This window comes from Emys orbicularis, chromosome 5, assembly GCF_028017835.1.
Source record: "Emys orbicularis isolate rEmyOrb1 chromosome 5, rEmyOrb1.hap1, whole genome shotgun sequence".
Classification (NCBI taxonomy): domain Eukaryota; kingdom Metazoa; phylum Chordata; order Testudines; family Emydidae; genus Emys; species Emys orbicularis.
Genome location: NC_088687.1, coordinates 145213004 through 145240016, shown reverse-complemented (window position 1 = coordinate 145240016; position 27013 = coordinate 145213004). Strand labels below are relative to the sequence as shown.

Below are 27013 nucleotides of genomic sequence, written 5' to 3'. Positions count from 1 at the left end.
TTAGCTAAGCTATTCTGTATCCAGTTCTGCCCTCAGTCATTGTGTCAGTGTTGTAAATGAGGCAGACAGGGTGTGGCCCACCTGGTCATAGCATCTCCTTTCATACACTTCTCTCTCCAGCGCTTTTGCGGAGGGAGAGAGACTGTCGCTCTGAACGTGCCGGTCTATGACAAGGACCTTTGGAGTGTGGGATCCAAGCGAGTGAAGGAGGCTTGGTGGGGATCAGGTGGGATTTGAGCTCACTAGCATTACCTTTTTTGTTACCCTTGCTTCTGGGTTGTGTATTTTGGCATCCCAGGGAAGTGAGGGCAAAAAGGAGCGGTAATGGAGCTACATGCATTACGAGGAACTGAATGAGGTCGTTAGGGACCAGTTTCAGTACAAAGAGAATCTAACCCTTTGACCTGATCCCAGCCATCTCCCCTTGAATCTTTGCCAAGACCTGAACCATCTGAGTTTCAGAAATGCTGTCTGGTAGCTGTCTTGGCCTGACTTATCAGCTATATGCTGCCTCTGTACTCCCTGGCTCCATCCAGAGGTGTAGGGCTACTTCATGACTGGCTGTTCCTAGGGCGTGGGCAACAGTCAGCATCTTCCCAGAGCTGTTGTTGCAAGTGAGATTCCAGCCCTGTTTTGTGTATGCCAGGGGTTTGGCAGCTTCTTATGAGCACAGAGCCAAACTGAACCACAGTCTTTGTCAGGGTCATTGAGCCTGTGTGTAATGGGAAGCAGATGGGGGTATGGAGAAAAGACTCCCAGGGGACAGCTCTGTGGTCACTTTCTGCCCCCTTCCCTGAGAGCCCTAGCTCCCCATGCCATGAGGGAACATCTGTTTGCACTGTCCCCCAGCAGCCCCTGGCGCCGTTATCTGGTACACCCCTGAATGCCTCTGTTTCCCATGCTGGCCTGTCCGGTGACCCCAGCAACCCAGGTGCACCTCTCAGAGCTCCCATCCCACCCCTTTAGGAAATGCCTGTCCTCACTCAGGTATCTGACCTGCTCATCAGGGCACAACAGAATAATCATTGGGCTAGGAATGCCGCCTCCTTGGCTGTAGGGGCTTGTGAAACTGCACAAGCTAAAAGCTTCACTGATGTAGATGCCACAGCCAGGGACCTGCCATCCTGTCCTGGTGCCCAATACATTCCAGGTGAATGCTCTGACCCAAGGCCCACAAGCACCCTGAACATAGGCACCCGTGGGACCCTGTCAGCAGCTGTATGACGGGGAGGGGGATACAAGGTACCTAGAACCTCTCAGCTGTGACCCTGTCAGCTGCTTCTAAGGAGAGACTGCTCATGGACACTCACAAAACCTGCAGGCCAAAGGAAGCTCTTGCCTTCCGGAGTGCTGGGACCTATGAACCATGCACCTGGAATTTCCTGGCTACTTAACCCCACACCTGAGATGTAAGCTTCCCCTCCTCCCTGCCACACGGGGAGAAGGGCAAGAATGGTTCCATCCAAAATAAATGGGGTTCCTGGTGGGTTAAGGCCACATGGCTAGATGCATGTTGTAGTTCAGGGCAGATTAGGGGTGAGTTAATGAATCATAGAATATCAGGGTTGGAAGAGACCTCAGGAGGTCATCTAGTCCAACCCCCTACTCAAAGCAGGACCAATCCCTGGACAGATTTTTGCCCCAGATCCCTAAATGGCCCCCTCAAGGATTGAACTCTCAATGCTGGGTTTAGTAGGCCAATGCTCAAACCACAGAGCTGTCCCTGACCCCCTAATGGTTAAGAACAGAAGGCTCAGGGTGGGTTACTGTTATGTCAGTTCCAGCAGATGCATGCAAATTCTCTGCTGAGCACCTTAGTTTCAGATGGGTGTAGCCTGGAGCTTGCATGGATCCCAGTCTCTTCCTGGCTGGGTTTGTGATCCTTCCCTTGCAGGAGTTGTCCAGGCTTGGGGTTGCTGTGACACCTGAAATGCTGAGACTTCAAATGTTCTTCAAGGAGATAAATTCTGTCATTGTTGCTGGGGCCAAGTGTCCCCCTACAGGAGACCAGCAGCTGCCATTGACTTCAATGGGTATTGAATTCTGAGGCCTTCTTGGGGTCCAGCCTCCCTTCCATCTCCTATTATCATGCAGAGACAGTATCATTCAGAGGCCTTTGTGCTGCTCTCAGCTGCATGGGGTCTCTGTGGAGCCCTCTCCTTCCCCACTCTCCTGGCCTTTGTGCAGCTCAGGGTTGGTTTTTCTGAGCACAGCAACATCTTGCTGATGCTGTGTGGAGCATTATGGAGTGTTTTCTGTGCCGTGCTCAGCATGCTGACACCACCCACTGGCTGCTTCCAGCCCTTTGATCTGGGACCCTCATTAAACTGACATTGAATTTCTCCTCTCGTGGGCAGCCTTGAAAAAGCTGGAATATTTGAGCTGCTAATTTCTTTCTTGTAATTAGTCAGTGAATCCTGCAGCCAGGGAGCCTCAGCTTCCTTCCCTGTGAGCCAGCTGCATGTGGGAGGGAGAGTATAATTTTTAGGTTGGCGTCCCCTCCCCACCCGGACTCAATATCACAGTGCTTTCGATTAGAGGGAGCAGGTCACAAGTGCTAAAACCTGGGGGTGTGAAATGAGTTGGTCTGGTCTCGGCTATGCCCACAGTAGGCAGGTGCACACCTCGCCACTGGTGCTATCTGCTCTTTCATTAACAGGCTCTGCAAAATTGTGAGGAATGTACTTAAAAGCGAATGAATGAGTCTCAGATTTCTGACCAGGCCAGGACTCACTCACTGGCACTTGCCTATGTCCCTGCTTCCTCCAGTCTCTAGTGTCTGCCTTTCTCCCCCTAGCCGCATCCCCCTGCTGGCTGCCTGATCCAGGAAACTCAAAGGTCAGGTTCTCCCGTGCCTAACCTGTCCCCTTTGAGTATCAAGATCTTTCTGATGCTCACATAGCATGGCGAAAGTTTCACGCTGTGCTGCACATGGTGAGGTTCTTTGTGCCTTCAGCTCCTGACGGCAGTGGCTGTGAATCAGCAGGAGCTGCAGCTCTCTGACTAATCCCTGCAACACGTGATTTCAGAAATCAAGGCCAAAAGAAGGTGCTACTCAACCCAGAATGCAGAGGACTTAGTTACCCTGTCACCTGGACAGCGAGGCGGACTGGGTGGGACAGCTGATGACCACTGGAGTGAAGGGGAATGGTGCTATGCTGAGGAGAACTTGTAACACAGGCCCCCAACTTTTCTGTGGGTAAAAGACAATAGCAGGGTCTCTCATTAGGCTGCTGAATCAGTTGCCACAAAACTCTGAGCCTGGAAGTGACAAACCTCCAGGTACTTTTGATGACACTGAAGTGATTGAAAGGCAGCTGCTGGCTGTTCTGTGGGGAGCCATGCCGTAGAAATGCGCTTTTCATTACACAGGGAAAGGGGAGCTGTAGCCTGACCTCAGAGCTACAGAGGTTGGAAATGCTGGGGGTGCCTGCCCTTGGAGATCAGAGATGGAGGCAGGGGTGTTAACCAGCCATTCAGCTGCACTAAAGGGAGCCCTAGTGTAGACAAAACTCCAGCCGCTTTCAGCATGTTTACCGTGATGGCAGTGACACCCTGGGTGCACAGAGGGAGTGTTATCTCCAGACCTTCTTTGTTAATTACACCCCCAAATACTCCAAACAGCAGGAACCAATCACTGCCTTTTTAAGAACAAAAACTTGCTGGCAAGAGCCTGTGTAGCGAAAATAGCTTCTCCCTAGAGTTTATTGATTTCTCATTAAGTACAGTGGTGCTCTCCCTCCCGCCTGTTATTTACACAGGGGCCGTAGTATGTTAAACAGGGGAGAGGTAAGAATACAAAAGCTGGTGCTACCCAAACCCTAGCCTCAGAGAGAGGGAGAGAAAGGAACAGAGTGCTTGGTGTGTCAGCAATGGAACGTCTCTTTGGCAGTGGGGACCTCACGCATGTCCTCTTGCCTCGGTGATGTGACCTTTGCATCCTCCTCAGGCAGCACTATGTGTCACAGGAACCAGAAACATTTGCGCCTGGATTTTTTGGAGTCCAGTTTTGCAGGCAGCTTCGGCATCGGGGACAGCTCTTGCCGAGTCGGTGTGGTGGCCCGGGCTGTCGTGGGGGAGCTTTGCCTTGACTCACTCTCAATGCTGCTCAGCACCCGCTGGAAGCGGCCTTCCTGCTGCCGAAAATCATGTTCCACACTGTAGGAGACACAGAACAAAGAAGAAAATGTTCAGAAACATTTCATACAATAATAATTCAAGTACAATCGGTAGTGGAGTCCTCTTTCCACAAGCTACCCCTTACCTGCCCTGCCAGGATCCACCTCGCCAGGGGAGTTTAGTGTCCATGCCCCTTCAGGCCTCAGTCTCAGCTGAGACTGTTAACAAGCTGGGTTGGGGGCTTTTATGATGTGGACACCTGTACTGGCCTGAGACATCAACACATTTCCCACCAGCCGCTGAGCTGATGTCAGATGGGAATGATTTCAGCTCCATGGAGCACTAATGAGCTTACATGAGAACAACAGTCAGCAGTCTGTCTTCAAAGCCCTTCACGTACATTAACTAATTAAGTCATTTATAGAACAACTTTTCTCCCACTGGGTCCCAAAGTGCTTCAGAAACTTTCCTGACTGTCCAGACTATCCCCAAGGATCACTCACCCACCACCCTGGGGTTAGCCACAGCAGCACGCACCAGGGCTAGAAAGCAACTCTAGCCTTTGAGGGGATGCACAATTACAACAGACAGTTATTCAATATGAATGTGTGATCAGGGCCCCTCTAACCACCGCTGCACCCTAGCAAGCCCTCGCCCGCCAGCAAAGGCTTACCTGGGCCACACACTGTACATGGGCAGCTGTACTCCCTCGCTCAGTCCGAAGGGAAAGCACATTCCAGAGCAGAAGGTTCCCCAGTGAGAACTCCCAGCCCCAAGATCGTTCCAATATGATGGCTGGTAGCAGAAATGGCCCAGCTGCTCTCACCTCAGGGGCAAGCCTCGCTGCAGGAGCCACTTCCCCATCTAGGTGCACCAAAACCTGGACCCCAGATCTCTGTGGCCTTTGGTGGGGCCTGTGACAGGGTGTACTGGGCCCTTTGAGACCCCCTGCTGGAGACCTCATGGTCCACACCCCACCCCAGAAAAGGAGCAGTGAAGGTGGGTCCTCCAGGCCTGCCTAGAGAGGCTGCAGGGAAGCAGCCAATCAGAGCCCACCAGGCTCAGTTAAAAGGAGCTGCAGGGCCAGAGCAGATCAGTTCCTCGTGGGGACCAGAGGAGCAAGGAAGGGGGCTTCTTGCTGGAGCTCAAGGAAGAACCAGAAGATGGGTTCTGATGGCATTGCCATTTGATGAGGAAGAAGAGGAGTTGAGAACTTCAGCCCTGAGGTCAGGGTGAAGAGGAAGGGACTACATGGGAAGCGGCCCAGGGAAGAAGAGCAGCAACTATTAAAGGAAGCAGCGTGCAGCTGCTATTTGTAGAGTTCCTGGGTTGGGACCAAAGTAGTGGGCGGGCCCGGGTCTCCCCCACTGGCCACTTGCAGAATGGCCAAAGCCCCAAGAAGGGAACAAGTTTCGGGCTAGAATTTAAAGGGCTCAGGGAGGGGCTGAAGACCCTCAGAGGGGAGGGTCCACCATTTGTTGGACTTCGTTACCCTAGGAAGGGGATCGGACTTGAAGGAGTGACCTGGCTGGAGAACTGGGGCAATAAGAACCATTTAAGGCGAAGAGTCTCCCTGGAGAAAGCCCTGCAGGCACTGCTCTACACCATGGCAGGCACAGACTCAAAGATAGCTCAGAAGAGGCCAAGAACTGAGCCCAGAGGCAGCGCTGCAGATGCCAAGGGCACAGTGATAGGTTCTGTGGGACCTTTTACCCTGGAAGGGGTTCGTTTATCCATTTTAGACTGTGTGATTCAGCTGGCGGGCTGGGCCATTGAAGGCCCATCTGATGAGGTTAACAGCCAACAGGGGGCGCTGGAAGCAGAGAGAGAGTGAGTGCAGGTTTGCACCCAACCAACAGGAGGCGCTCAGGAGAGGTGAGTGGCCCCCGGTCACACGGCCTCACAGACTTTGCCACATTCCAGCCAGGGTGACATGAGGAGGGGAGGTACCATGTTCCCTCAGTCCCTGGCAGCTACCAAAGCAGTGAGTAGATGCTCCCTTTTACTTGCCTAATTTCTCTGATTTTTCTGCTTCACTCGAGCACCCTTGTTGTAAATAGGTGTTTAGTGGAAGGGCTGGTGGAGCCATGTCTGACAGAAACAAGGCTCTCTCTCAGAGAAGGGCTGGAAGATATGACAGGCTGAAAGGGCTCTGGCTCAGCACTGAAGCCTTCTTCCATAATAGCAAGAGAGGGAGAGAAGAAGAAACAACCCCATCATGCCCTGGAACCCTGCGCTGGGAGAGCCTGGCACCAGTCAGCGCAGAAACCATCAAGGTTCCTTGGCAGGTTCCCCTCACCACCTTTTCCTGGTGGTGACGGAAAGGTCATTTCCCCTGTTGAGGGTACCCCTCCCCCATACATACCTGCCTTCCATGCTCAGTTCTGACAGGGATGCAGGGGAAGACCCCACCCACTCCTCTCCACCCTCGACCTCCATCCTCGGTGCAGAGAGTAGAAGCCAGTCTAGGGTAGTGCTCAGGATTCTCTTGGATCAGAGGGTTTGGATCTAGGAACTTCCAGACTCAACCTCACTGCCAGGTTGCAGTCGGAGGCTCACTCTGGGGGCTCTCAATCTAAGCCTTTCGCAGTTCCACCCTCAGAACAGAATTCTCTTAGCACAGCCCTTTCCATGAGCATTACAGGTCCTAGGCTTCTGAATAGGAACCACGGGCTCTCCCTTACTCTTCCAAAGGGTGTCCTCCATATGGGCCATTTGGCTTTCTTGGGCATCACAGCCATGGGACCATAGGAATTGCCATGCTGAATCAGATCAGCAGTCCATCTAACCCAGTACCCTTTCTCTGGCAGTCGGCAGCACCAGCTGCTTCAGAGAGATTCTCTGTTTTATCTATCCTGTTCCTAATGGCTCCTAACACTGTTAGCTGTTTGACTGCTGGTGCGCACTGAGCGGATGTGTTCAGAGAACTGTCCATGATGATTCCAAGATCTCTAAGATCTGTGCCAAACTTCTGACCCCTGTTGGCTCAGTGAGAACAAAGTATAACATCTATGCTTGGGCCAACCATATTACCTTTGTAGTTCAGCTGAGGAGTTTGAGGGTTGCATAGCAGCTGAAGGACAGAACGCTCATTAAAAGCTGCCTATGATGTCTCAGCCACAACTGTTGTGGTAGGTGAGCTTCCTGGCTAATGTGCTCCTGCCTGTCTATGGACATTCAGACTACAGTGGGAGACCTTCCCTTTGTGAGACCAGCTGTGCCCCCAGACACTTGAAAAATGTTACAGACTCCAGGTCATCACCTTTCAGAACTGACCTGCAGCAGATCAGGGAGCCAGAGACACTTCAGAAGTCTGTTGCTTCAACAAGCAGAAACTCCCTCCCACAAACTGGACTCAAGGACACAGATTTAGCTGCAAACTTACAGTGCTGATGATGGCCCTAACCTCAATCAGTGTTATCATTCCTTTTCGGTGTTTGTTTATTTTGTGGTGATGCTCAGAAATCCCAGTTCAGATCACACACGAGTGCCATCCTTATGCAAAAATAACAGGAGTACTTGTGGCACCTTAGAGACTAACAAATTTATTAGAGCATAAGCTTTCGTGGGCTACAACCCACTTCTGCATCCGAAGAAGTGGGTTGTAGCCCACGAAAGCTTATGCTCTAATAAATTTGTTAGTCTCTAAGGTGCCACAAGTACTCCTGTTATTTTTGCGGATACAGACTAACACGGCTGCTACTCTGAAACCTATCCTTATGCAGCCAGCCTCAGCTCAGATTCATCCCTGACGTGGGCACTGATTGTCTTCTGAGTCAGACTGTGAACGTCCTGTTCTCTTTCTCAAGCCACACCCACTGAGGGAGGTCAAGTTACACATGGTCCATGCTAAGATCGCACCTAATTGCTGAAGCAACACCGGTCTGTGAATCCCCAGGCCTGGCTGCGGTTTTGATGACAGGCTTAGGAGGCAAATGATCTCTGCATGCACTGGGAAAGCAGAGACTCTGCACTACCATCCACAGCCTGACAGCACCACAGCTCAGCTGCCTCGCTTGCTCCCCAGCAGCCCCCATAGTCAACAAACGAGAGGGAGCTGTTGGAATACATGGCATCTCCCCATGTAAGAGAGGCCTTGGAGGAGCAGTTGCCCAGCACCATCCTCTAGCACCTCTGAGGAGAGAGCAGAGGCCACATGTGGGCCTCTTTTCCCCTCTTCCTGCACAAGAAGCAGGTTCTGGCTCTTTTCTGTGGGCTGCAGGCATTAGAAGTTGACAGCTGCTCATATGCCCCAAGGTATGTCCTTGCAGCTGCACATTAACCCTTTCCTTACTGAGGATGGGCGGGTGCTCCAGACCTTTGAGTGTGGTGGAGGAGTGAAACCTGCTATTTGAGGGAGACTGGATCCCTGAGTGACCACATGCAAGGCCTGGGCTGCGTTAGTCTCAGAAGTATCCTGAGGGCGTGGATACTGTACTCCCCCAGCTGCAAGAGAGCTCACACGGAAGAGAAGAGAGCGCATGCTGCTTGCTAGATGTGTTTGAGGTGCTGGCATAACAAAGCCACATGAAGCCCTATCTAGTTCCTGTTGTGCAGGGGAGGCCATGACCGCCCCTACAGCCCATGCCCAGGGCTGTCCCTAGTGCTGGGGCTCCCAGCCTTTCCCCTGGGAAGTGATGTCCCAGCCATGACCCAGCTGCGGAGTTTTCCTAAGACTAGGCCATTTTCCACCTTTGAGTCCCATTAACCCTCAATCCACCCCCTTGCATCATATGGAATTCCTCTCTGACTGCAGTGCAAACACAGCAGGAGGATGGTCTGCCCAGACAGGCGTGGGTGTAAAGTAAGGCATAGACAGATTGGTTGGTTGCAGGGAGAGCTCTCGCTGAAATCATCTGTCACCATTGGTGGCACCCTTCCTAGGCCTGGTGAGGGATCTGGGGGCCAGCAGGAATCACTGCCTGTCTTCTCTGCACATATCCGTGCCGGGAGTCTAGGATAGGAGAGCTACTGCTTGTGTCTGTGTCCCCACGCACTGGCACATACGGGGTTGGGGCTAGGGCACTGCAGCAGTGTCGAAGCACCATCTCCCAGTAGGTCACTTTAGCTCTGCATTCCCACCAGCTGAGTACTCGCTACAGTCAGGAGTGGAGGCCAGGAGTTCTCCCCTCTCCAGCACTTAATCTTGCTTCCTCCGTGTCCGTGCAGCAGTGTGGCTGCTGCTCCAGAGGGGACTGTAGCAAACAGACAGGTGAGTCCCTAGGTCGCTTTGTCCCTCTGTTGTGCCCATAGTGTCCAATACAGGCTTCAGAGGTGCACTGCAGTGATCCTTTACAGATCCCGAGTCAGTGGCCACAACGCCTCCCGTCATCCTACTCTCTGCTTCTTCAGGCCCAAGACTCGAGTGTGTCATGGCTGGGGAAGCAGGAATGCGGCTTTTGGGCAGTAGCCCTCTGCCTAACACCCCTCTGCACTCCGGGGGAGGATGGAGACTCGCCACAATGAGCGGAGCCAGGTCCCTGCCCTGCCCCTCTGGGGAGTCAAATAAGAATGGGGCGAGAAGAAATTCTCCCTCTGGCCTTACGGCCCCTGGGGCAGTACATTCCTGGTGCCACTGGGCCCCGATGGAAAGAAGGCTGCGGGAGCTGTGTGTAAAGGGTTCATGTATGCCCTAATGATTGAAGGGAGGTTTGCACACCTCATGCTCTGGCTGATCCACCCCAAAAGCTGCCCCTGCATGCTCTTTCCCTTAAGGAATTGAATCCTGCAGTCTCCCAGCTGATCAGAGCCATTGTTCTATCTATAGGCAATAGAAGAATGGCTGTTGTTAGCAGGAGACCTGCGTTCAGTTCCCCCGTGTGACCGTGGGGAAGGCATTCTCTCTCTGGGCCTCCAGGAGTGTTAGCCCTGCTCCTGTGCATGTCTTTTCTATGTGACTGTGAGCTCCTCAGGGCAGGGGCTAGCTGTGCTGCACCCAGCACCGTGGGGCTTGATCTTAGCAATGCCAATAATAATAGAATGAGCCTTTGCCACTGTACACCAGGAAATGGAGATCTGGAGTGGCCAGAGGGAATTCCCGTCTCCCTCAGTTGCGATAGGAGCAGACTTGTAGGGACTCCACCATTAACCCCTCAGCTATTGCACTGATGTCCACTAACCCAGCCTGCACCTTACCCTGATGTCTCTTCTGTACAGTCTGACAGTCACCCAGCATTCCTTGCAATAGAACCAGACTCTTGGCGTATGGAAAAGGTCACAGTGTCCAGGCATGACGCTGCTCTAGTGTCTGTTGCATTGTGCCTGTGTGGGTTCTGCTAGAGCACTTTGTTCATCATGTGGATGGCGGCGGCTAAGCCCAGAGGGAGTCCACAGCCAGAGACAAGTTACACAATCCACTCCCTCAGCTGTGACATCTCTCCCAGCCGCAGTGCCCACAGAGACAGACCTGTCAATCCCAGTTAGCAGTGAAACCCCCCACTAGCTACATAGGAGGAGTTTGCTGTTAGCTCTGGTGTAAACAAGCACAGAGCAAGAGATGCAGACACAACAAGGCACCTCCAAAGAGAGACATGCACCCAGTGCAGCAGGGAGAGACGCCCGCCCACAGAGATGGAGGAGAGACAGAGTCCTGCATGCAAAGAGAGGTGGGGGCAGAGACGCACCCACATGACCACGCGGCATTGCTCAGAGACCCCCCCATCTGAACGCCATCCAGCCTTTAGTGACACTAACCGAACAAACGTCATTAATGATCAAATGTGCACATGCAGAGAGAGAGCAGGGCGCACAGACGTGGAAAGAACCTTAGCCACACGCACAGGGACACCTGGCCCCCACAGGGTAAGGGGGACAGTGTCCCCCAGCCCTCCCTCACTCAGGCCAAGTAGCAGCTGTCCCATTCCCTTCCCTCCCCGTTCCTCTTGCTCAGGGCTTTGTGGCTTCTTTGCCATGGACTGAGTTGGACCTGTGGAAAGAGGGAAATGGAGACAGGCACTCCCTTGCCCCCAGGCACAGAGGACTAAGAGCTGGGCCCCTGGGATCCCAGACTCCACCCACTAGGGCCCATTACCCAAGGAGGAGGCATGGCGGGGCGGGGGAGTGCCTGCCACAGGGAGAAGCAGCACAGGCTGATGGGGCTCAGCAGGAGGTGACAGTTTGCGAGGGGCTGTCACTTCTCATGCAGCGCTTTCGCATGGCATTTACTAACAGCCTCACTTTCCAGCAAAGCCTCTTTAGCTCAGTCAGATGGGAGAGGCACAGAGTGCTGGCCAGTGAGAGGAGAAGGAGGCTTAGGGAGCTCCCCAAACAGACATGCAGCTCTTCTGATGCCCCTTGATCTCACCCCTCAGAGCCCCGCTATTCCAGCCATGGGCTCCCCTCACACACAGGGCATAGATTTTTAAGCCAGCAGGAACTATCATGATCAACCAGTCTGACCTGCATAACACAGGCCAGAGCAGTTCATCCAGTGACTCCTGCATCAAGCCCATAACTTCTGGTTGAGCTGGAGCATATCCTGTAGCAAGAGAGCCATCAAATCTTGATTTAAAGACTCCAAGCGACAGAGAATCCACCATATCCCTGGCTAAGCTGTTCCAGTTACCCTCACGTAAATGTGTGCCTTAGTGTACTTGGAATTTGTCTTGCTTCCAAGCGTTGCAGCCACTGGATTTCCCATGCTGCTGACTTGGACTCCTGGGGCTCAGGCTGCAGGGCTGTTTGAATTGCGATGTTCCAGTTTCCTATCTGAATTTGTCTAGCTTCAGCTTCCAGCCACTGGATCATATTTACCTTTGTCTGCTAGACAGAAGAGCCTGTTAGCAAGTATTTGATCCCCCTATAGCTCTGCCGATGCTCCTCAATCTCAGCCCATAGCCTTACCCCAGCTATGTCAGGCCTTGCTTTGCCCTGCACAGGTCCCCGGGGCACAAAAGCACAGCTGAAAGTTCTTGAGTATGTGCACTAAGCGCGCACCCCTCCTGTGTGCCTGGCCCGCTTTGAGACGTACAGCATGGTTTATATTGTGCAGCAAACAAAGCGGAGCATGAGCTCCCCAGTGACCCAGCTACGGCTGACAAGACTTCCTCACACTGGACTCTTCTATCTGAGTGCATCAGGCCTGCAATGGCCTTCCTGGGATACATCAGCACCTCTGTCCTTCACCTGTCTCCCACAGGGAGGAGCTTGCAGGCCAGGACTCCCCTGGGCATAGGGGCCTGATGAGGAACCATTAGGGTGTGTCTGTTTGCACATTGCTCCTCATCCCCTACTTTCACAGGTGCCGGCTGGAGCACCCACAGGAAAAAATGGTGGATGCTGAGCACCCACCGGCAGCCCCCCTATCAGCTCCCCTCACCCTCCTAGTGCTTCCCATCCGCCGGCAGCTCTGCAGATCAGCGCCTCCTCCTCTCTCCCCATGCCTTCCGCCCGCCGCGATCAGCTGTTTCGCGGTGTGCAGGAGGGAGGGGGGAGCAGCAAGCATGTGGCATGTTTGGGGGAGGGATGGAATTGGGCGTGAAGAGGCGGACCGAGGGTGGAGCCTTGGGGGAAGGGGTGGAGTGAGGGTGGGGCTTGGGGTCAAGCACCCCCCCCCCCCCAGCACTTTGGAAAGTCGGCACCTATGCCTACTTTGTTATTCGTAATTGGCAGGTGGGTTGCTTTATGCAGATGTGGGACTTGGGGTGGTTTCACAAACATTAGTGATGTCTGCTTCGAGTACTTAATGTGAGTGGTCACGTGGTGTGATTTCTGTTTCCTGACTGGATGGTATAGGTCTAGGCTGTATCAACCAAAGTAGTGCCTGCTTCTTTTAGGGAGTGGAGCAGAGTGAGGCAGTGGCCTGCCAGGGTGAGGGGAGGTGGGTGGAGTGTGAAGTTTTGGCTCTGTATGTGGACTCGGGTCCAGTGTGCCTGTGGGCAGGTGGTCCAGGGAAGCCATTCTCCTGTACTGGATGTGCATTGTTGGGTTTATGATGCAGGAGTGCCAACTCGCATGGTTTTATTGTCAGGTATGTGACATTTGGTGTTTTCCCTAAAGCACCAGCTCCTGGAGTCATGTGATTATGTGGGTATCTCAGCTTTATTTTTTTTTTTAAAGGGCTAGACTCACAAAGGGACATAGGTATCTAACTGCAACATTAGCAGCCTAAGTCCAACATTTAGGCACCACTGGAATTCACAATACCCTTGCTCAGCTGCTGCCTAGTTCTGCAGGCCCCTAAAGTCCCTAGGTGCTTGAGTTTCCACTGTTAAAAGCCCTGAAATGCCTAAATTTCAGTGGCTGGGCATGTGCTCAGCCACCTTCATATCTAAGTCCCAGCAGGATTCTTAAGCTAGGCATTCTCCCCCCGGTCTTGCCTTTGGGGCCAGATCCAGCAGGCATGCTCAGAACCCACCTAAGCTGACATAAAAGCTGGGGGAGGAGGAGGAGTCCCCCCACTTTATAACTTGGAGCCTCGTGGTTAAAGCATTCACCCAGGATGTGGGAGACCCTCCTCTGCCTGATGAGGAATCAGGATTTGAACCTGGGTTTCTCAGCTCCCAGGAGAGTGTCCTAAACACGGGCTATGTGCTATCAGTGAATAGGCACTGGGCCCGAGAAAGAGGAGGACGCTGGAGCCCAGTGTTAGGGCACTCCCTGTTCCAGTGACGAGTCACTCATTTCTACCCCTATGTGTGGGGTGAAGCACCTCAGTCCTGCTGTGCCCTCCACAGAGACAAGTGGAGGGGCTGCTCCTCCTGTGCGCGAGGTGAGGGCTGGAGAGGATTGCATAACCCACTGCCAGTGCACGCCCTGTGGGCCCCTTCCAAGTGGCATATCAGACCTGCTCTGTCCAGGACTGTGTTGCCTTGCAGGGGCTACAGAGAAGCCCTAGCAGAGACAGCCAGCCCAAGGGCCTGCCCTGGCCCTGCTTTGGAAGGCTGCACTTCTGGCGGCAGCAAGTTTCAGCAGTAAAAGTGGGGGAGGGGGAGGAGGGAGAGACCATGTGCGTGTGGAACATAAGGGAACGTTGGGTCTAAAGTGAAGGCCATTGGAGAGGCAGCGTGACCCCCCTGCCCCTGGAGGGCTCTGTAACTGCTCCACATCGTGCTCCCATTCCCTCTTGCTGAGAGCCCAGACTGCTGCTGACCCGCTCACGGAGTCCCTACGGGGGTGCTTTGCCCTCTCCCAGGCTTGCTGGTCTCTGAAGGATCCTCAGCGCTAAGTTAGTAACAGCACCGAACTGCCGCTTGCTGCAAGAGGGAAGCCAAACAGGGAGTTCTGCTACAGCCTTGGTCGGTGGAGGCAGGAAGGGAGCCAAGCTGGGGACCCCTCCCAGCATTGGCGAGGTGGCTCTTACCTGTAGATTATGCAGGCGCAGTCCCGGCAGGTCCCACAGTTGGCGATATCCTGCCCTGTCCGGTATGAGTGTCGCCTACAACAGAGCAGAAACCCCATGAGCAAGGAGCCCTGGGGTTGCTGTTCCCAGTGTCTCTCGGACCCCTCCCTGTAAGAACTCCCCAAGGGTCTGTGACATCACTCCATTGCCATAGGTAGGATAGTGATGTCAGTGAAGAGCCAATAGGCCAGGGTGATCGGAAAACTTCCTGGAGAACTACAACTGGCAAGAAGGAGACAAGGGGCACGGAGAGCATCCTGAGGGAGTGTCGCACGAAGAGGGGCTAAGGAAGGGGGGCTGAGCATCCGGACCACAGGCAGCAGAGCTGTGGGTGGGTGGCAGCACCACTCACAGCTTTTGGAGAGGAGGCAGGGAAGCCTCCAGGATCTTGCCTAGGGGAGAGGAAGGCTGGGTTATAGGAACCCAGGACTCCTGGGTTCCACCTCTCACTCTCCCCAGGCAACCTGCACTGCTTTCTCCTCAGCACAACAGAGACAGTGGCTCTGACCGGGCTCTGGGAGGTAATGCCCTCGTGAGCAGAGGGTTAGGATGAGCCTGTGCCACTGATACTAGATGATTTGCACAGATTCCCAGGCCAGCAGGGACTGTTGTGATCAGTTAGTCTGACCCCCTGTATAGCACAGGCCAGAGACCGGCCCCGCAATAATTCCCAGAGCAGAGCGGTTAGAAAAACAGCCAGTCTTGACTGAGAGATTGCCAGTGATGGAGAATCCAGCTCGACTCTTGGTAAATTGTTCCAATGGTTAATTACTCTCATTGGTAAAAGTTTATGCCTTATTTCCAGCCTGAATTTGTCTATGTTCAACTCCCAGCCATTGGATCGGGTTATACATTTCTCTGCTGGACTGAGGAGACCCTTATTAAATACTTGTTCCCCATGTGCTACTTCTAGAGTCCCTGCTCCTAGGATAGTGTCCCCCATCCTGTAAGTGTGGCCTAGTTCTTTGTTGCTAGGTGTACGCATTCACATGTAGCCATATTAGAATGCGTATTTTTCATTCGGATACAGGTTGCCAAGGGATCCCGCTCGCTCTCTAGCAGTGACCTGTCTTTTTCACTATTTACCACTCCCCCCATGTTTGTATCATTTAGTTTTCAGTGCAGGGCCAAGCTGGGTTAGAATCATAGAAGATTAGGGTTGGAAGAGACCTCAGGAGGTCATTTAGTCCAACCCCCTGCTCAAAGCAGGACCAGCCCTTCCCTGACTCAGAACAGACTTTGTGCTTCTCACCAGGTTGCAGATCAGGGTGGTAGGAGCAGTAGAGGCCTGATCCCCCTGCCATGTGCCAGCCCTACATGATCACCCTGCTGGAGCTCCTCCTCATGGCAGCTTAGCAGAGAACCCGGTGGGTCTTTGCACCCTGAGCTCTCTGGGGAGCCTGTGGCCTCTAGAAAGCCTGGAGTGAACCCCGCCCCAAACACCACACACTTTGTACATGTGCCCTGCATAGCTGACAGTGCGAGAAGCATGGAGACAGAGCCCCTTGTTGGTATAATGCAGCGTTTGTGGGATGAGGAAACCATTAGAAGGATCAAGCTGGATGGACAGATAAAGACAGCAGCTGGACTTGCCAGCCTGGGTCAGCCCCATGGCCCATCTAGCCCAGTCTCCCATCTCTGACGGGCCAGGACCATTTGCCTCTGCGGAAGGTGTAAGAAACCTTGCAGCAGGCAGAAGTGGGGTCATTTGCTCCAACTGTGGTCTCGTCCAGCCCACGTGGTGATAAGTCCTGCCTCAGGGCTGGAGCCAATCCATTCTAGGACTTGCTTCTGAGCATCAACTATTCTCACACACATGAGTACATTCCTCTGTTCTCCACACAGATGCCCAGCCCCGCTTTAAATCTTAACAAGTTCTTGGCCCTAACACCATCCTGTGGCAGAGAGTTCCAAAAAATAATTACAGTGTGTGTGAAAGTATTTCCTTTGATCGGTTTGAATTTCCCCCATTCAGTTCCATTGCCTGTCCGTGTGCTGTGAACCAGGGAGAACAGGAGCTCCTGCTTCTACCACCCGTCTCCAGCCCATTCAGTATTTTATAGACAAGTCTCCTCTAATGCATCTCCTCTCTAAGGGAATGATACCAGGCTGGACAGACCCTCATGGGAGAATTTCTCCAAGACTCAAATCATTAGAATCATAGAATCATAGAATATCAGGGTTGGAAGGGACCTCAGGAGGTCATCTAGTCCCACCCCTGCTCAAAGCAGGACCAGTTCCCAACTAAATCATCCCAGGCAGGGCTTTATCAAGCCGGGCCTTAAAAACCTCCAAGGAAGGAGACTCCACCACCTCCCTAGGTAACGCATTCCAGTGCTTCACCACCCTCCTAGTGAAATAGTGTTTCCTAATATCCAACCTAGACCTCCCCCACTGCAACTTGAGACCATTGCTCCTTGTTCTGTCATCTGCCACCATTGAGAACAGCCGAGTTCCATCCTCTTTGGAACCCCCCTTCAGGTAGTTGAAGGCTGCTATCAAATCCCCCCTCATTCTTCTCTTCTGGAGACTAAACAATCCCAGTTCCCTCAGCCTCTCCTCATAAGTCATGTGCTCCAGACCCCTAATCATTTTTGTTGCCCTCCGCTGGACTCTTTCCAATTTTTCCACATCCTTCTTGTAGTGTGGGGCCCAAAACTGGACACAGTACTCCAGATGAGGCCTCACCAATGTCGAATAAAGGGGAACGATCACGTCCCTCGATCTGCTGGCAATGCCCCTACTTATACAGCCCAAAATGCCGTTAGCCTTCTTGGCAACAAGAGCACACTGTTGACTCATATCCAGCTTCTCGTCCACTGTGACCCCTAGGTCCTTTTCTGCAGAACTGCTACCTAGCCATTCGGTCCCTAGTCTGTAGCTGAGCATTCTTGTTGCTCCTTCATCTCTGAGCTCCCCCTAATTCGGCAGTACACCAGGTGAGGTGAGATGGACAGTACGGCACACAGAATCCAGATTCATGTTAAATGCCAAAAGGCTAGCAGTGATCGCATGACTAACATAGTGAACTTCAGTGTAAATGGGGTAGGACCTGAGGCTAAAATAGGGAAAGAACAAGTTAAGAATTGCTTAGACAAGTTAGATGTTTTCAAGTCAGCAGGGTTTGGGGAAATACATCCTAGAATATTTAAGGAACTGGCTGAAGAGATCTCTGAGCCATTAACAATTATCTTTGAGAACTCATGGAGGACAGGAGAGATCCCAGAGGCCTGGAAAAGGGCAAATATAGTACCTGTCTATAAAAAGGGGAATAAGGACAACCCAGAGAATTATAGACCAGTCAGCTTAAATTCGATGCCCATAAAGGTAATGGAGCAAATAATCAAACAATCAGTTTGTAAGCACCTCAAAGATAATAAGGTGATAAGTAACAATCAAAATGGATTTGTGAAGAACAAGTCATGTCAAACCAAGAAGCCTTGTGGACGAGGGGAAGCAGTATATGGGATATATCTCAACTTTACTAAGGCTTTTGATAGTCTCACATGATCTTCTCATAAACAAACTAGGGATATACATCATAGACGAACCAACAATAAGGTGGGTACACAACAGGTTGGAAAACCGTACTCCGAGAGTAGTTATCAATGGTTCACTGTCAAGCTGGAATGGCATACTGAGTAGGGTCCCATAGGGATCTGTTCTGGGTCTGATTCTAGTCAATATCTTGATAAATAATTTGGACAATGGCATAGAGATCACGCTTATCAAGTCTGGGGATGGTGATACCAAGCTGGGAGGGGTTGCAAGTGCTTTAGGGGATAGGATTAGAATTCAAAATGATCTGGACAAACTGGAGAAATGGTCTGAAATAAATAGGATGAAATTCAATCAGGACAAACGCAAAGTATTCCACTTAGGAAGGAAGAATCAATTGCACAAATACAAAATAGGCAATGACTGTCTAGGTACTGCGAAAAGGGATCTGGGGGTTCTAGTGGATCAGAAATGAAATATGAGTCAACAATGTAATACTGTTGCAAAAAAAAAAAAACGAACATCATTCTGGGATGTATTAGCAGGATTGTTGTCAGCAAGACACCAGAAGTAATTCTTCTGCTCTACTCAGCACTGATAAGACTTCCACTGGAGTATTGAGTCCAGCTCTGGGCATCACACTTCAGAAAAGGTGTGGACAAATTAGAGAAAGTCCAGAGAAGAGCAACAAGAATGATTATATGACCTATGAGGAAAGATTGAAAACATTGGGTTTGTTTAGTCTGGAGAAGAGAAGACTGAAGGGGGACATGATCATAGAATATCAGGGTTGGAAGGGACCTCAGGAGGTCATCTAATCCAACCTCCTGCTCAAAGCAGGACCAATCCCCAACTAAATCATCCCAGCCAGGGCTTTGTCAAGCCGGACCTTAAAAACCTCTAAGGAAGGAGATTCCACCACCTCCCTAGGTAACCCATTCCAGTGCTTCACCACCCTCCTAGTAAAAAAGTTTGTCCTAATATCCAACCTAAACCTCCCCCACTGCAACTTGAGACCATTACTCCTTGTTCTGTCATCTGCTACCACTGAGAACAGTCTAGATCCATCCTCTTTGGAACCCCCTTTCAGATAGTTGAAAGCAGCTATCAAATCCCCCCTCATTCTTCTCTTCTGCAGACTAAACAATCCCAGTTCCCTCAGCCTCTCCTCGTAAGTCATGTGCTCCAGCCCCCTAATAATTTTTGTTGCCCTTCGCTGGACTCTTTCCAATTTCTCCACATCCTTCTTGTAGTGTGGGGCACAAAACCGGACACAGTACTCGATGAGGCCTCACCAATGTCTAATAGAGGGGAATGATCACGTGCCTTGATCTGCTGGCAATGCCCCTACTTATACAGCCCAAAATGCCATTAGTCGTCTTGGCAACAAGGGCACACTGTCGACTCATATCCAGCTTCTCGTCCACTGCAACCCCTAGGTCCTTTTCTGCAGAACTGCTTCCTAGCCATTCGGTCCCTAGTCTGTAACTGTCTTCAAGTATGTAAAAGGTTATAAAGAGGAGGAGGATAAATTGTTCTCCTTAGCCACTGAGGACAGGACAAGAGGCAAAAACTGCAGCAAGGGAGGTTTAGGTTGGACATTAGGAAAAACTTCCTAACTGTCAGGGTGGTTAAGCACTGGAACAAATTACCTAGGGAGGTTGTGGAACCTCCATCATTGGAGATTTTTAAGAACAGGTTAGACCAGGGGTGGGCAAACTTTTTGGCCCGAGGGCCACATCTGGGTACGGAAATTGTATGGCAGGCCATGAATTCTCACGAAATTGGGGTTGAGGTGCAGGAGGGGGTGCGGGCTCTGGGGTGGGGCCAGAAAAGAGGAGTTCAGGGTGAGGGAAAGGGCTGGGGCAGGGGGTTGGGACGCAGGGGTGTGTGAGGGCCCCGGCTGGGGGTGCGGGCTCTGGGGTGGGGCTGGGAATGAGGGACTTGGGGTGTAGGAGGGTGCTCTGAGCTGGGACTGAGGGGTTCGGAGGGCAGGAGGGGGTCAGAGCTGGGGCAGGGACACGGGGGGGGGTGAGGGCTCTGGCTGGGGGGGTTTGGGCTCTGTGGTGGGGCCAGAAATGAGGAGTTCAGGGTGCAGGTGGGGGCTCTGGGCTGGGGCGGGGGGAGTGAGGGCTCTGGCTGGGAGTGCAGGCTTTGGGGTGGGGTTGGGAATGAGGGGCTTGGGGTGTAGGAGGGTGCACTGGGCTGGGACTGAGGGGTTCAGAGGGCAGGAGGGGCATCAGGGCTGGGGCAGGGGGTTTGGGCATGGGAGGGGGTCAGGGATGCAGGCTCCGGGCAGTGCTTACCTCAAGCAGCTCCCAGAAGCAGCTGCATGTCCCCCCTCCGGCTCCTACACAGAGGCGCGGCCAGGCGGCTCTGTGCTCTGCCCTGTCCACAGACGCCACCCCTGCAGCTCCCATTGGCTGCAGTTCCTGGCCAATGGGAGCTGCGGGGGCGGCACCTGTGGACAGGGCAACACACGGAGCCCCTTGGCTGCCCCTAAACATAGGAGCCGGAGGGGGGACATGCCACTGCTTCTGGGAGCAGCAGCACATGCGCACTGAGCAGCCCCCGACCCTGCTCCCCAGCAGGAGCTCGAGGGCTGGATTAAATCGGCTGGCAGGCCAGATGTGGCCTGCGGGCCATAGTTTGCCCACCCCTGGGTTAGACAAACCCCTGTCAGTGATGGTCTGAATAATACTGAGTCCTGCCTCAGTGCAGGGGACTGGACTAGATGACCTAGCAAAGTCCCTTCCAGTCCTACATTTCTAGGATTCTATATATTTTAAGGCCAGAAGGGAACTACTGTGATCATTTCGTCTGACCACCCGAAGAGTGTAGGCCACAGAACCTCACCCAGTAATTTCTGCAGTAATTTCTATGGAACTTCTGCTTGAGCTAGAGTGCCTCTTTTACAAAGACATCCACTCTTAATTTAAGACTTTGAGTGATGGAGAATCTACCACAGCCCTCGGTAAGTTGTTCAAATGGTTAATTACCCACACTTAGGCCTTGTCCACACTGCCACTTTACAGCGCTGCAACTTTCTCGCTCAGGGGTGTGAAAAAACACACCCCTGAGCGCTGCAAGTTTCAGCGCTGTAAAGTGGCAGTGTAGACAGTGCCCCAGCGCCGGGAGCCGTGCTCCCAGCTCTGATAGCTACTCCCCTGGTGGGGGTGTTTTTTTACAGCGCTGGGAAAGCTCTCTCCCAGCGCTCTGCCCTGACTACACAGCCACGTTATACCCTTAGAAAAAATTGCTCCTTATTTCTAGCCTGAATTGGTCTCGCTTCAACATTCAGCCACTGATCTCATTCTGCCTTTGTCTGCTAGATTAACGAGCCCTCTGCTCCCCATGCAGGTAGTAACCAATTGTGATTACATCCCCTTATCCTTCTCTTGTATAAACTGCATCGATTGAGCTTCTTAAGCCTCTCACTATTAAGGCAGGTTTGCCAGACTTCGAATCATTGTAGCTCTTCTCTGACTCCCTTCCAAATTTTCACATTCTTTTTGAAATGCAGACACCAGAACTGGCCAGGCTTCAGGCACATTGGTAGAGGTGGATGTTCTGGTCTCCAGGTAGGAGCAGACTCACACTTTGGGCCCCATGTCTGGCATGGGTCAGGGGCACTGGTGCTGCTCCCAGGTCCCAATTCTCAGGAGCAGCAGAATCAGTGAAATGAACAGACATGAATACTGAGTGCTTTGTTCGGAGAGACCTGACCGCACACAGCAGGGAGACCTGGATCCCCAACAGGGGCTGCCTTGGGGAGTCAGTCTGTGCTCTCACTGCTGCTGTATCTTCCTTTTTCTGGCGAGAGCAGGCCGAATCACCTGCTGAGTCTTGCGTTCGTCTCTGCCAATCCACTTGTACAGGAAAGAGAAAGTGGCCAGGATACACACATGCCCCGAAACTTTGGGGAAGGCAAAGCATGCTGAGCTGTAAACCAGGAGAACGTGAGTTCTAATCCCAGCTCTTCCACTGGTGCAAATATATTTTTGCCCTTCACAACCACTAGTAAGCCAGGGCTCACACCACAGCCTAGAAGAAGGCAGCTAGCATTCACCTGTTTTACAGATAACTAGGAGGTTCCAACAGATCTCTACAGACAGGCCTAGGTCTAGAATCCACATGCTTAATATGACAAACCCAAATCTCATCCACTTTGCCCTGCAGCCTGTGCATGTGTAACCCCACTGACGCAGTGTGGCTTGGTGTCACTCTTTGGTGGTTCACCACATATGGAGGATTCTGAGGATAGGTCTACACTGCAAAAAGAAACAAGCCACACCTGTGGCAGTAAGTCTCAGTGCCCGGATCAACGAACTGGCGCTGGCAGGGCTCAGGCTATGGGGCTAACAGTAGCAGCGCAGACATTCAGGTTCTGGCTGGAGCCCAGGCTCTGTAACCCACTGAAAGGGGGTGGGGTCCCAGAGCCAGCTCCAGCCCAAGCCCAAATGTCTACACTGCTATTTTCAGCGCCACAGGCCTAGCCCGCATCAGTTGACCTGGACTCTGAGACTCACTGTTGCAGATAGGGTGACCAGACAGCAAGTGTGAAAAATCGGGACAGGGGGTGGGAGGTAATAGGAGCCTATATAAGAAAAAGATCCAAAAATCGGGACTGTCCCTATAAAATCGGGACATCTGGTCATCCTAGTTGCGGAGGGGGTTTTGCAGTGTGGACATAACCGGAGTCTGTTACTACTTCCATGCTAATGGAGCTGGTCGTGCTTTTAGATCCAAGCCATGAGTTCAGTCCTTGCAGACAACTCAAACTGAAGCGTTGTTATGTTTGGCTGTGATGTCTAGAACCACTACATCATACTCCATCCCCAGTAACCCTGATACCCAGCATCCCACCACTAGCTCCCAAACACTCGTGTAATTGTGACAAAATGGGTCATGTCTTTCTCGATGGGCTGACCCACACAGAGGATATTAGCAAGCTTTCCTCACCCCTCACCCCCCATAACTGTTGAAGTCTATGTGGTGGATCTGCAACTCATGGGTTCAAACTCTTAATGACTCTCACAGTGTGAGGACTCTGCAATTAGTATTGTTATTTTATATTGCAAACCAGCCTACAGAGAGGTACATTTGGATGGTGTGTTAGTATTTGTTTTAGTGGTGTAGTTTTAGGGTTTGCATTTTGTTTAATGGGAACTGTCCCTCTAAGAAGGTAGGACATTTAATTGTGCAGTGGGTTTGCTAGCGACTGAGTGCACTTGTGGGAGGCATTGCCTGTGTGTGCAGAGAGGAGAAGACCCTGCCGGTGTGAGCTGCAGAAAGGTCTGCATTTGAACTGATCTTTCCAGACAGCAGCCTCACTCTCCAAGGGGCAGCAATAGTACGTGCGGGGCCTGGCTGTTTCAGGAGAGTGCTAATGAGCTCCGGAGCCTTTCTCCTGGAGAGCACCGGTTTGAATCCACCTAGCTCAGGAGGGACTGACAGCAGTTCCCATCTAAGGGACGGCTGGTGGCCCCTGTCTGAGATGAGTTTGGGGATCTCAGCTCCCATGACACGTACTCATCCCTGTGCTTTACACTGGCTGGCAGACTCAGTAGAAAGGCCAAGAGACTCCTGTGCCCAGAGACTGGATTTCCCCTGTGACCCGAAGGGGGAGGGCAGGTGTGTGTTGGCATGGGATGGGGAGGGCTGGTGCACCATGGACAGGTGGGGGTCAGCGGGCTGGCATTGGGTCAGTGCTGTTTGGACAGTAGGTCTAAGTTCCCTGGAGTAGTGTTATCCTTTCGTGACCTGATACCTCATTTGATCATTGAGCCAAACCTACGGCAGGGAGTCTGTGCACCTTGTCTTCCCCCTCAGCACTGCGCCCTCCCCGGCAGCCCACCTGCACCCTGCTGCTCACCCATCCCGCTGGGCCTCCTTCTTCTCCAGGTCCTGGATGACATCCAGCAGCACCTTGATGGTTTGTTGGCTGGTCTCCAGCACCCCTTCCAGGGACTGCACCTGTGACTGTAGGTCCCCCATTTGCCCGGGCCCCACACCCACATGTCCCCGAGATGTTAGGAAATGCTCATCCCCCTTGGACAGACCCACTTGCCCTTTGGCTGCAGCCACCAATTGCAGAAGGTCCTGAACCTGGTGCAGAGTCTCCAGCTGCTCGGCCGTCAGACAGGGCTCGCCCAGCAGCTCGTTGCTCCAGGGGGCCCCAGGAGTCCGGGTGAATTGCTGTGTCCTCGGGGGGTGCCCCTGGCTGGATGTGGAGGTCAGTTGCTGAGGCTCCTCCAAGTTCATGAGGCCACACTCGGTCTGGATGGCCTTTAGCCGGCTGCAGACGCTGGGCCTTGCAGCCACAGATTGGGCCTGTCCACTGCTGGGAGCCGGGTGGCTGAGGGTGGCTGGTGTCTTCTTCAGCATGGTGGCTGTAGAACTGGGGAGGCTTGGTGGTGGCAGGACTGCACTGGGGCTGCCCCAGGACGAGCGGTGGCGTTGTTGCAGGGCAGCAGTGGGGTCTCTTTGGGAGGGACACTGAGCTGGTTGGCCGAGCCCATGGCTGCCGGCCATGCGGTTATGAGCAGGCTGGGATGGCAGGTCCTGCTCAGACTGGCTCCTGCTCCGAGGCCGTGGCTCTGCAGGTGGCCCAGGCTGTCCACATGGCACAGAGGAAGGGCGCAGGGGACACGGAGCAGGGGCACCGTGGCTGTCCTTAGGGCTCCCACAGTTCCTGGTGTATGCAGGGGGCTGGGAGGAGCAGAGGCAGGGGCTGGGCGCTGGTGGGCAGCCCTTTTGCTGGGAGGTATAGTTGGCCGCGGTACACCTGATGGTCCCTGGATAAGGTGGGCAAGGAGCCCTGGGCGCTGGAGTCAGCCCGTGGCACAAAGTGGCATGTGAAGTGGGGCCTGGCTGCCCCTCTCTGCTGGTGTGCTGGGCGAGGGGGGAGGCAGGGAGGTGGTTGTGTGCAGAAAGGCTGGTGAGGGGGCACTGGGGGAGATCCCCGCTGGCTCTGGCGGGTGCCCAGGCTGGGCCCCTGCAGCCCGTCTGGCTCTTGCTGGGCTCCCAGGCAGCGGCCGGATCCTCCTCGTGGGCGAAGTCGCAGGTGCTCTTGCTGCGGACACGGGAGGCTGGGAATTGTTGCTGGAGGCTGGGGGAGGTCTGGATGGCCGTGCTCAGACACACCTTGCTGGGCATAGGCAGCGTCAGTGAGCACGGCTTGGCCTGGTGCCAGCTCCGCTGGGCGTCCGAGGCACAGTTTGCCACCAGCTCAGGGGAATCCCTGGGAGGTGTAGAGGCACATGGGGTGTTGGTGTCAGGGGTAGCTGCTGGCTTCTGCGCGGGGCTCGCCTCCTCCCCAGGGTGGCCATCCACCAGGTCCTTGAAGCGAACCTGCTGGGTGCGGTTGCGTCGGCGTTTGAGGCGGGTCTCGATGTCGGGCGAGTCGCGGTTGAGCAGCACTGAGCGTACGGTCATGGCTTTCTCCTGGCTGCCCTCACTGCTCCGAGCCAGGCAGGGGCTGGTCTCCTTACTGACCATCTCGTGCCGCCCCGCCCTGCCCTCAGGCCCCGGGCTCCACTCCCATGCTCCTCCGCCCTGCTGCTTGGGAAGCTGCAGTACACGCGCTGCGACCTGGCAGAGGGAGCATCTCCTCCGCCTGTCAGAGCTGCGGCTGGAGCCCCGTGCTAAGGGGGGCAGCTGCTTTCATCCTCTGCTGCCTGTGGGTCTCGCTGATGGGATAGCGACCAGGAGGAAAGCTGAAGCGGAGGAGCAGCAACAAGGCTTCTCGGCATGCTGTCCCGGCCGTCCGGCCTCTGTCCTTTGCCCCTAAAGCTTCCGACAAAGTGCCCCAGCACAGCTGGCCCTGGCTGGCCCTGAGCCTGGCCTGGGGCACCAGGAGCCCATTCTCCTGGCTGCTTTTCCTTCTTAGTCACCCCCAGGGTTGGCCCCCCTGGGGGCAGGATGGCAGCAGGTCCAGGCCCAGCTCATGGCTCCCACGCTCCCTTGGACCTGCGGAGACAGAGTCTGTGTGAGCATGGAGCCAGCACGGGAGCTGCAGCACGTCTCCTCTCATGTTCCCTCCCAAGGGTAGCAAAGTTTCTAGCACACATGGCTGCCTCCACACAGAGTTGCTGGCCCCTTTCGAGCCCTCCCTCTCAGCTCAGGCAAGATCATAAACCCAAAGAGACAAGCTTTGATCTCCAGCGCTGCCTCTTCAGCAAAAAGGGAAAAGGAAGCCCCTTTAGCATAAACATGGTACAAGTTCACAGCTCAATTCAAGCAGAAGAAACTGTTAAAAATAGCTCTGCCACATTGGGGCTCAGTGCACCTAGCTCTGTGCAGAGCGGACAGGCTGTGCCAGGGAGCCAGCTTCAGGCAGGGCAGTGACAGGCCAGGGTCCTGGGGGCAGGGAGCCAGCTCCGTGTGGGGCAGTGACAGACCAGGGTCCTGGGGGCAGGGAGCCAGCTCCGCGCAGGGCAGTGATGGGCCAGGGTCCTGGGCTCCGCGCAGGGCAGTGACGGGCCAGGGTCCTGGGGGCAGGGAGCCAGCTCCGTGCAGGGCAGTGATGGGCCAGGGTCCTGGGCTCCGCGCAGGGCAGTGACGGGCCAGGTCCTGGGCTCCCCGTGGGGCAGACTCAGGCTGGGGTCCTGGGCTCCCCGTGGGGCAGACACAGGCTGGGGTTCTGGGCTCCCCGCAGGGCAGTGACGGGCCAGGGTCCGGGCTGCGGGGAGCCAGCTCACACCAAACATGGCGAATGGGCCAGTGAGAAAATGTGCATCATCCCTGAGCCAGGGGCCTTCCTACTGCTCCACGGAGGGCACTGCTGGCAGTTCAGCAGGAGTCCAAGGGCTGCATCTGTTTCCCTGTCTTGATTACAAAGAGGCTGCCTGTGGGAACTACAAGTCCCTTCATGGTGCTGTTCTGAGTGGAAGGTTCCAGCCCCTGCTCTTCCACTAAAGGGCACCCTCTCCCCATCAATTCTGCTGATGTCCCTCAGTCTCAACCTGCCACTCCCTCTTCCCATTCCAGTCCTTGACTCCCCCGCACAAAGCAAGGCTGATGGTCCTCAATCCTGAATGTCAGTCCCCCCGCTAC

At 53.8% G+C, this 27013-nt stretch overlaps 2 protein-coding genes across 2 annotated transcripts in view; one reads left to right on the top strand and one right to left on the bottom strand.

Moving 5' to 3' along the window:
* Positions 1-27013, top strand: part of LOC135879496 (dedicator of cytokinesis protein 2-like) — a 334214-nt gene that overhangs the window by 211910 nt on the left and 95291 nt on the right. The gene's annotated exons all lie outside the window — the stretch shown is intronic.
* On the bottom strand, positions 3963-25456 carry LOC135879497 (protein INSYN2B-like). The gene is made up of 3 exons (XM_065405507.1): positions 23832-25456; positions 14420-14494; positions 3963-4158 (listed from the first exon to the last, which is right to left on the bottom strand). Exons 1-3 carry the CDS (start codon positions 25454-25456, stop codon positions 3963-3965), a joined length of 1896 nt encoding a protein of 631 aa, XP_065261579.1.

What these genes read in the sequence shown, in the direction of transcription:
- LOC135879497 (XM_065405507.1), bottom strand. Translation starts at nt 25,456, where the DNA reads ATGGTCAGTAAGGAGACCAGCCCCTGCCTGGCTCGGAGCAGTGAGGGC. An exon ending in AAGGAGGCCCAGCGGGATGG is followed by an intron (nt 14,495 to 23,831) that starts GTGAGCAGCAGG and finishes GCTCTGTTGTAG; the next exon opens with GCGACACTCATACCGGACAG. An exon ending in TGCGCCTGCATAATCTACAG is followed by an intron (nt 4,159 to 14,419) that starts GTAAGAGCCACC and finishes TGTCTCCTACAG; the next exon opens with TGTGGAACATGATTTTCGGC.